At 38.5% G+C, this 10879-nt stretch overlaps 2 protein-coding genes across 2 annotated transcripts in view; both read right to left on the bottom strand.

Annotated features, from left to right (window-relative positions):
• Positions 1-4160: 4160 nt before the first annotated feature.
• Positions 4161-4664, bottom strand: LOC145689739 (protein GVQW3-like). The gene has a single exon (XM_081763941.1). The coding sequence runs from the start codon at positions 4662-4664 to the stop codon at positions 4161-4163; it is 504 nt and encodes a 167-aa protein (XP_081620067.1).
• An 89-nt stretch (positions 4665-4753) lies between these two features.
• The window catches only part of LOC145690945 (uncharacterized), a 51980-nt gene continuing 45854 nt past the window's right edge, over positions 4754-10879 (bottom strand). Inside the window, exon 2 of the mRNA XM_081766405.1 lies at positions 4754-8842. Coding sequence (XP_081622531.1) covers positions 7285-8842 — 1558 coding nt within the window. The 3' untranslated portion in view covers positions 4754-7284. The remainder of the gene's footprint in view (positions 8843-10879) is intronic.

Below are 10879 nucleotides of genomic sequence, written 5' to 3'. Positions count from 1 at the left end.
TCTCCATTTGAGTCTTGCTTGTATTTTTCAATATGTTGTGTTCTCTTGCTACCTCTCAAACACTCTTCTTTTTCTCTACTACTATCTTTACGGCTTGCAGAATATCACTGTTTGCTGTTTCCATTTAGTCTATGTTTATCTTCTTTCACTTCCTTGGCATTTTTCTGAAACACTGATGAGAAAAAGTACTAAATAAATATAGCGTTAGCCAAGCGGAAACACAGGAATTATAATAAATGTACCCAACGTTTTCACACTTGTGAGCAGATAGGAGTGGGACAGTGTCCCAATCCTCCTCAACTAATTATGTTATAATCCTCCCTGTATACCCATTTTAACTACTGTCACTATAAAGCTCCGCACTCTGGTATTAGAATCATACAAAAATGTTCTAAATATACTTTCAATACCTAACTCTCTACTTTTATATCAAATCCTCTACTACCTCGTCATATTGTGAAATATGTTTATAATATACATCTGATATAATAGTTGTCAGCGGTGAAGGAAAATCTGTCTTTGCTTCTAAAACCTTGTGCACGTTCAGAACCTGGTAGCAATGCTCTTTAAACGTAGCCGCCACATCTGCTAGCAACCGCTATGGCTTAACACAAATCACCAGAGAGGTATATCACTGTCCCACATCTCCAACTGTCCTAAACCTCACACTTATTCCCTATATTTGTGTTGGCTCCCTGATACGGAATTAAAAAAAAAAATCATTATCTGAAAGTGCCAACGGGGTACATATTTGGGCATAATTTTACTTACGGTCTTACAGCGACTTCAGTCTTGTGATAAAGTTATAAACAAAGAACTTTACTTTGCTTCAAGACATAAATTACCTATAAGACACCCTTTAGAAATAACATAATAATTGAAATTATAACGTAAAGGTATGGCGCACGTTTGTTTTAGATAACCACCCACTCATGGGTTATGCCCTCCATGGGGGAAAGAGAAGTGAAGGGTATTTCGAGAAAGGAGTTAAAGATGGTCTAAGGGATTTTAAATGTTTTGTAATTTTGTCATAAACAACGTGAGTAAATAGGACATTACGATCTTTACAATCGTAATTATAATGATGGTGGAGAAAGGAAATTGTACAATGAATTATGGACATCATGATGAAAATATTTGGATTTACATTTCATCATATTGCGTTGTTGAATGAAATCTATGAGACGAGGTGCGTGTGGACGAGACAAACTATAATATATTGTAAAATGACGGATATTCTTATACCTCGGGGACTTCTTCAAGCATTATTCAAAGGGATGGGTAGCTCTGTTAGTGACAAAGGAATTATTGTGTAGAATATGATTGTATGATATTGTGCGGAGGGTGATAGAGAAGAAACTTTCTGTTGAGGGGAAGATCTTGATGATTCGGTGGTAAGGAATAATGATACATTGTAAAGAGGAGGAAGAGGTAGAATGACTGATGCTGTGAACGATATAAAAATAAATATGAGCGTTGATGGAATCAGAGAGGAGTGGACGATGAGGATGGAGCGTTCCGGAAGTATTTGAGGCAAAGCTTTTCTACATGGAACCATATGTATGGAAAAGTCACGCGAGCATAGAGCTCAGGAGATTGATGTGGTATAGAATTCTGAGTGTGCGATGTTCGAGAACCTTAAGTTTTTGATAAAAAAAGGGCGTAGCTGCCGAGACCTAACGGTATGGCCGTAACTAATCACAGGTCGAAGGAAGACTACATAAGTGTTTAAGAGTAGGTTAGTAGAACTACTCCAGATTGTATCAGTAAGTCGTTTTAATATATTGATTCAAATGTATGCCTTTCTATTGATGTCCTGGACATAAGTCTTCCATCTGAGTTGTCTATCTATGGTGAGTCTTAAGTATTAACAGTTTTGGAGATTCTAAAACAGTTGTTAACAGTGATGAAAGTGAATTACTGTGAAATCTGGAGCGTTTCTTATGGGCCAGAAATGCTGTAGTTTGGGTTTTAGCAGCATTGGATTTCAGTAGCTATTTATTGCACCACAGACCAAACGTCTGTATTATTGGTTGTAAGGCGTTGTTTACTTAGTGTATAATACTGCAAATTGCAAAAAAAGCTGTATCATCAGCGTATGGAAATAACTGAATATTTTGTGGGGAAAGAGACATGTCAACAACATAAAACAGATATAAAAGGGTGATAGTAAAGAGCCTTAAATACGGCTGAGTGCACAAATATCATTTGATATGACTGTTGATTAAGGTATTCGTAAGTACTGTGGCCAGACAAGAAATTCTAAATAAAAGGGATATATGCGATAAGGCGAAAGTGTAGCAGGTTTGAAGGCAAACCCTAACGCTACACGTCATCAAATGCCTTTTCAAAATTAAAGAGTACCAGGCAGGATGACTTGGTGGTATTATACTGCTTATGGATGCAGCTGAGGAGACACAGAAGCTGATCGTTGATGGTAATTTGTGGGCGGGAGCGTGCTTGATGGTGTGGTAAAGGTAGTAATGAGAAACATGAGCATGAAGTCATTTGACGATATTTTTCCCTAGAATTTGGTTGAAGATTCTGTTGAACTGTATCGGACGGTATTGTTGATTTTAAAAAAACAAGAAAAATTTGGATGATTTGTAAGATTTAGCAGTATTCGTGGACTTTGTCTTACATGTCGATAGATGTTATTGATTTTCGGGTCATTATAACATTTATGATAGATGAAATTTGTAATTTCAGTGGTAGAAATGAAGGTAGTGAGTGCTTTGTGAGTATATGTGTTGGGTTGAAAATGGATATGTGGTGAATTGAAGTTGAAATGCCTACAGGATGATAATTAGGCCTAAAATGCTAAGTGAATGATAGAGGTGTAAAAATAATATAATATAATTTGGAAGCAAAGGTTTTAGCTTTTCCTTGGTCTCTGTACAATTCCTGATCGTGATGTAAGAGAGGATAAGAGGTTTGGGTAAATTTACCAGCTAATGGGTTGAAACGCATCTAATATTGCGAAGGGTGTGATAAGGCAGAAATTGTGTTTCAGAATTTAATCCACTGTCGTAATTTATACACTGTTCGGTGGAGGGTTCTATGTTGCTGAACAGCTTCGTGGTTGCCAGTGCAAACATATTCTGTATAGATTTGACGTGAATGTTTAACTAGACGAAAGTAGCGCGGAGGAATTTTAGGATGATGAGGTGATATATATGCGGTTTGAGGGATAAAAACTCAATTGCGAGTTGAATGATTGGTGGTAGAGATTAGAGTGGATTAACCCTTAGAGAACCAAACCTAAAATGTTAGGTAAAGTACTAAGCGTGGGTTATTTTGACCCATTCGTGCTTCTTACAGTAAATTTCATACGCTGTATACACTGTCAGTGGCGGCTTTTGATTCTTTCAAACAATACCTGAAATATAGTACTGTAACATTAGAAATTTATACATAAAAATACGCTTTGTTAGGAATAAATTCTGTCACACATTGTATTTTGATTACACCTGACAGTCCTTGCAGAGCGGTTTGCTGGTGCAATGCGCTTTGCAAACAAGCTTGTGACAGATTACATACAAGGGATGGATAAAAAGTAATGGCACAATTGTTATAATATACAAATGACTGTATTAGAAGGGAAAATACGTTCTACATTCCTTCAATGTAATCACCCCCATGTCCACAACCTTCTGCCACACATATGGAAGGCGCCGTACTCCGTCAGCACGTTGTACTCTGGCTATGTCTCGCAGCGACCGCCCTACGGCACTGAGGATGGCCTGTCTTGTGTTGTATCGTTGTCCGCGAAGTGGTTGCTTCATCTTGGAAAACAGTTCATAAAATCGCACGGACTCATATCCGGCGAATATGGTGGAAGTTCCAGAATCTCCCAGTTCCAGGCACGTAAAAGGTCCGTCAAGGTGGTAGCTGTGTGACAGCGTGCATTGTCGTGCTAAATGATTGGGGTCCGTGCCAAAAGACCAGATCGCTTTTTCCGAAGTGTGGGACGCAGATGGTTTTTCAAGTACGTACATTATATGGCGCATTCACAGTCTGCCCTGCTGGTACAGCATGGTGCAGGATAACCCCTTGGACATCATACGCCACTATCAAAATCACCTTCACTACTCCCTGACTAGTGCGCACAGTCTTTGGCCGAGCGGAACCGGGATGCTTCCATTCGTTGGATTGGCGCTTCAAACATGGTTCGTAGGATCGAACCCAGGTTTCATCAATGGTAATGATCCTGCCCAAGCAATTGTCACCCTCCTCTGGTGGCGGTCGAGCAATTCTTGTGCCAGTGCATATCGGTACCATTTCTGCACCTCGGTAATGACATGTCGAACCCAACGTGCTGCAAATTTGCGAAAACCCAGGATGTCGTTCAAAATGTGAAGCACAGTTTTATGGCACAACCCAACCTCGGCCGATAACTCACGCGGAGTCCACCGTCTATCCACGTCCAGCAAGGATGCAAGGAGCTGAATTGTCATGCTGTCCACTGGAGGTCGTCCAGAACATTGGCGGTCTTCCACGTTCTGTCTGCCTTCACGAAACACTTTAACCCATCGAGCTACGGTGCGGTATGGCAACGCTGCATCACCACAGGCTTCCCGCAGTCCCTGAAAACATTCTCGTGCACTACGACCACGTGCCAGTTCAATTTTGATCCACGAATGCTGTTCATGTTTAGTGAACATTGTGTTTAGAGCGCTTCAACTCGCGATACCAATTTGACGCCACTGCTCTCGTTGACTGACTAACTCAACAGCGTTCCCACTCACCTAAGTTCCTCAACTGAGATTGTTTTCTTCGGTGCTGCCACCTCGCGGTTCTCCGTCACTAGACTGGCGCGTGCCAGCAGGGTTGCCAATACTTTTATCCAACCTATGTACTTTTAAGGGGTGAAGAATCACGTGTCTTGCTAAAAATAACACCAGATATTTTAGGGAACTGAACCAAAATATAACAAATGCTGAAAAAGGAAATATGTAGTGACGCGTGGACGTGGGAAAGAGTGGGGAAAAGAGAAGTTTCATAAAATAATATTTACTATTACTCTTACCCGAATCAAAGCTCGGTAAAACGGAGAAGTGATTATTCCAGGTTTCATTTCAATTGGCAAAATAATAATAATAATAATAATAATAATAATAATAAAATGATATTTTTGTGGGCCGGGCCGCGAGGTATCCAAAACTGGGTGAAGATGACCTAGCTACACTTTCTGCCATTTTTGGGGGTAATTTGTTTTTTTTTAATATGAATTCTACTAAAATGATTTCCAAAAGTAATAATGGTTGCTAATGGAAGAATACCAAAAATATTGGCCCACTACCTCTTTTTGATATTGTGGCATTTCTTTATAAAAGATCATCTGGGCCAAATTGAACCAGTTTTGGTATTCAAAGGTGTAATTCATTTTTAGTAAAAGGAGGATAGGTCGCTGACAGTGTATGAGTTTAGTAAGTTTAGTAGCGAAGTATTAGCTGAGGAGGTGCTCAGACGGAGGAAGAAGTAGTGGAAACTTTTTGAGTGAGTGTAATGGGCACATGTTAACTACCCAGAGGATCTAGAATGTAGATGAAAATACTGTGGGCGAGAGACCATATGATCACAAGGTCAGGAGTAGTGTTAGATCAGGAACGGATTGGTTTTGGTAATGGGAGAATGAAGCATGTAGTGGAGGCAGGGATAAAATTGTTAAAAGCTGTTTCTTCTCGGTCTGAGCGGCTATGGATGTTAATATTGGAAGAGATCAGGTAATGTCGGAAATTATTAGAAATATATTGGAATGGGAGGGGAATAGGACGACCTGGTCGAACATAGATGACTGTCATTGTGACACATAAAGATCTGTAATAAATAGTTATGATTAGATGTTCTGGAATATTAGATGGAGAGTCAATACTATACCATGTGTAAGGATAAAATACTATTGTCACGGCGCTGGTGGCGCGTCGAGTCGGAAGCATCTTATCGTGTCGAATGAGTTGATAGCCGGTAAATTTGCAATTAAATTTGGAGGTGAGATGCGTTTTACTGATAAGCAATGTGTGAAATTGTTCCTCGTATAATAATTGTTCAGATATGAGTTTATGAAGTAAGTAGAAGAGAATGTTGAGAAATAGAAATAAAAGTCATAGTCAAATACCTAGGTATATATGATCACTATGAAGTTAAATATTTGTTTCGAGTGAAGATAAATGAAATTGCACGTACGAACCATTGTAAGTGGCATGAAAATCGAAGTGAAGAATGTTGCGAGCTGCGTGCTGAACGTGTAATATTCATGGTTGTGCAAAAGATGAACGTTTTGAAGAGTGTGGTTGCCAAATGGTAATAGTTTATGAATATAAAGAAATTGATTAGTTTCTCGTGAAGTCTCGTCTTTTCGATATGGAACATAATGAGTCAACAGTGAACATAATGAGTTTCCTTATGTATAATACACCCCTATTAGGAGAAATCCTTGTTTACATCTTTCTAGTTAATAAATATTTTATTTTGAGTGCTGGTATTTAAGCAATAAAATAGTCACATAGGTATCGAACTTAATTATAACAAGAAAGCTATTGCTTCAATAAAGTGAATGTACAGTTTCGTTTAAAGCGTATCGACTATCTGGTGTTTGTATTTAATATTGTAAATATAATAGAAATTTAAATCCTAGTTCACATCTTATCAGGCAAAAATGGTCCTGGGTCCAGGAAGCAAAGTGCTACCATTCATGAAATTTTCTTTCACGTTACCACTGTAGGGTTAGGAACAATGAATGTCACGAGAGTGATGTAGAGAAGAATGCTGGTCAAAAGTACAGTGAAAAAAACACGTTTAAACCATACTATCTAAATATACAATGCATTATAATCAATTTTACGGACTGTGGTATGAATATTAGTTTGTTTCTGGAATATGCTGTTTAGTGGTAATTGAAAGGTGTCTGAAAGTATTGGTAAGGAAGAGTGGAATGCCTTTTCTCAACCAATTCTCTACATAGATAAAAGACCGCAAAACCACATGGGAGGATTGTTTGTAGTATTAAAATAAATAGGGCAGCAGAGCACAGAATGATCTTGTACGTGAGTGTGAAATTATTTGAGCCCAAATAAGTCTATCCAAAACAAACTTCGTCCGGTGTTTCTGCAGACCATATACGAACAGTCCTCAAATTTAGTTGAAACATGCCACGAATCATTTCCAAATGTTGTCACAAGGTGACGAAATTTTTCTTTTTGGTGAATATATCTTGGGCTTACATATGGATCTACAGTAAACATGGGATAACAACGCACAAATGACATTCCTTTGTCGAACATTCTAATCAAGCACTCGACTTGGGATTGTACGATTTTCATAACGCGCGTAGAAATATGTCATGTTATGGGACCTGTGATGCTTTACAACTGTGTGGATTGACATGTGTGAAGCCAAACTGGAATGTCGATTAAATGACTCACCACACTCTTTGCATGTGTAAGGGATTTCTCCTGTGTGGATTAACATGTGTGTAACCAAATATGAACGTCGAGTAAACGACTTACCACACTCTTGGCACGTGTGTGGTTTTTCTCCTGAGTGGTTTAACAGGTGAGTAACTAAAGTTGAACGATGATTAAATCCCTTACCACACTCGTGGCATGTGTAGCTTCTTTCTCCTGCGTGGATTAACATGTGCCTAGCCAAACGTGAACGTAAACTAAATCCCCTACCACACTCTTCGCACGTGTGAGGTTTTTCTCTTGTGTGCATTAACATATGTGTAGCCAAATCTGAACGTGCACTAAATCCCTTACCACAGTCTTGGCACGTGTGTGGTCTTTCTCCTGTGTGGAGTAACACGTGTTTAACCAAAGCTGAACGATGATTAAATCCCTTACCACACTCGTGGCATATGTAGCTTCTTTCTCCTGCGTGGATTAACGTGTGTCTAGCCAAATCTGAACGTGCAGTAAATCCTTTACCACACTCTTGGCACGTGTGTGGTTTTTCTCCTGTGTGGATTAACATGTGTGTAGCCAAATGAGCACGATGTTTAAATCCCTTACCACATTCTTGGCACACGTGAGGTCTTTCTCCTGTGTGGATTAACATGTGTCTAGCCAAACGTGAACGTACACTAAATCCCTTACCACACTCTCGGCATGTGTGAGGTTTTTTTCCTGTGTGAATTAACGTGTGTGTAGCCAAATCATAACGTCGTATAAATCCCTTACCACACTCTTGGCACGTGTGAGGTTTTTTTCCTGTGTGGATTAACGTGTGTACAGCCAAATCAGAACGTCGTTTAAATCCCTTACCACAATCTTGGCAGGCGTGAGGTTTTTCTCCTGTGTGCATTAACATGTGTCTAGCCAAATATGAACGTCGAGTAAATCCCTTACCACACTCTTGGCACGTAAGTGGTTTTTCTCCTGTGTGGAATAACACGTGTTTAACCAAAGCTGAACGATCATTAAATTGCTTACCACACTCGTGGCATGTGTAGCATCTTTCTCCAGCGTGGATTAACATGTGTCTAGCAAAACTTGAACGTCGAGTGAATGACTTACCACACTCTTGGCATGTGTGTAACCTTGCTCCTGTACGATTTAACATGTGCGTAGCGAAACATGAACATACAGTAAATTCCATTCCACATACTCCGCATATGTGGGATTTTTGACCTGTGTGCACTAAGTTAATGCTTGGCAAAGTTGAACTTTGACTAAAGAGTTTTTCACTCTCCTGAGCTAGAATATGCCTTGACGAAAGTGATGGATGAAACTCCTTGCCAAACTGCATCAAAGTATGAGATTCCTCATCTGAATGAGAAATGGTTTCCTTTAAAGTAATACACGTATCGTCGTCTCCGTGGAATGGTAATACGTTATCGCGCCTGTAACAAATTCAACAAATAAGGAAATGTGAATGGAGATAATGAATAAGTAGCAACAAAAAAATAATCATTTTCTTTATTTCATGATAAAATTACACTCAATTTTTATATTACATGGAATATTGTACAAATATGAAATGGAGAACCACTGAGTAGTTTCCATATCTTTCTATTCTCAAAATAAGAGGCTGTAGTTTGTTTCAATATATCAAATTGAGCCATCGTTTATACCGTGGCTGTCATAAGTCTTTAACCGTGGCTGCTTTAAAACAAATGCACAGTACGAGAATTAAATCGAACAGTACGAATCATTTACAGCGTAGTGATTGTAGTTCAGTGGTCTAGGCGATTGGCGAGTAATCTGAAACTTTTTCGACGAATACACGTCGAGCATTTTTTTTTTTTTTTTTTACTTTAGGAATGTTGATGGCGGTTGACCAGCGCTAACACACGCTTTATTACATTCAAATATTCGAATACTTCTTTAATAATTCTTTAATAATAAATTTCTGATAGACACGCCCCTGTAGTTAAGAAACGTGTTTCGCAACACCAATCACCATGCTAAGCCGATGAATTACGTTCGTTAATGGCGCGGAGAGATAAAGCTTATCGAGCATACAGGAGACATGTTAAAAATAGTGATCCTTCCAGTGATAGCACAATATCCTAATACGAAATTCGAAATAATAGGATGTTAAGAAACCATTGCACTCAAGAAGTAAGGAAGGCAAAACTGCGCTTTGCCTATTAAATACTTGAATTCCAAAATAATGGAGCAGTTCTTTGGAAATGGCTAAAGTATTAGGTGTTGGGAGAAACATAGCCAAGAATGCTGTTAACTATACGCCAGACGAATTGAACACTTTTTTCTGTCAAACCTGTATGGTACCAGCCTCCATGAAAAGGCAAACAATGAATAATATTGTAGCTTCGGAAATTAACTCTCTGTTCTCGTCTTCTCACGTACAGCCTGCAAATGTATTAAGAGCGATCCAAAGAATTAAATCTAAAGCCACTGGTACAGATGATATTTCAATAACCATGATCAGGAAAATCCTACTGCATGTACTTAATCCTATCACTGACATTTTTAATTACTCTCTTGCCACAGGTACTTTTCCCACAGTATTGAAACTCGCTAAGGTCCCCCCGCTTCCAAAAAAGAACAACGCTGATAATATTGCAGACTATCGTCCTATCAGTGTCCTTCCCGAGCTTTCAAAAGTTTTTGAATATATTGTAAATGATCAAATTCAGGAATACTTAACAACAAATAATTTATTGGATACATTTCAATCTGGTTTTCGAAGTAATCATACCACATGCACTGTACTAGTAAACATACGGAGGATATGAGGTTGGCTATTTATAACAGAAACCTGACGCTCCTTACTCTACTAGACTATAGTAAGGCATTTCAAACTTTTGATTTTGACATATTAGTTCAGAAATTATCATTATTGTTTAATTTTTCTGAATCAGTGGTTAAATGGTTTCATTCTTACCTTCACGAACGTAAACAAAGAGTAGTGATCAATCAGGATCACATATCGACATGGCATTGTATCAACAGTGGAGTGCCGCAGGGTAGCATACTAGGTCCCCTTCTCTTTGCCCTTTACATTAATGATCTCCCAAAAATTCTCACCTATTGTAAATACCATACTAATGCTGATGATTTTCAGTTATATGCTTCTTTTCCCCAACAATATATTAATAATGCGATTGAGAAAAAAAATACTGAGTTAAACAAAATATGCGACTGGTCTACGGCTCATGGGTTAAAATTAAATGCAACAAAATCGCAGTGCATCTTAATTGGCTCCCGAAGAATTCTTTCTTCTATTAATATCTATCAGCTCCCAAATATAATATTGTCCAATACTGTTATTCTATTCTCTACAGCTGCCAAAAATTTCGGAGTCATAATAAATCAAAATTTCTCCTGGTCAGATCAAATAAATGGAGTTTGTAAGAAAGCATTTGGTGCCCTACATACGTTAAATTGACTATGAATTTTCTTACTAATATCTT

Source organism: Thermobia domestica, chromosome 7, assembly GCF_964235325.1.
Source record: "Thermobia domestica chromosome 7, izTheDome1.hap1.1, whole genome shotgun sequence".
Lineage (NCBI taxonomy): Eukaryota > Metazoa > Arthropoda > Insecta > Zygentoma > Lepismatidae > Thermobia > Thermobia domestica.
Note: the sequence above shows the minus strand (reverse complement) of the source record. Positions and strands in the feature narration are given on the sequence as shown.

Bases quoted from the DNA above. Each gene is read 5' to 3' on its own strand.
- LOC145689739 (XM_081763941.1), bottom strand. From the start codon at position 4,664: ATGTTCACTAAACATGAACAGCATTCGTGGATCAAAATTGAACTGGCA.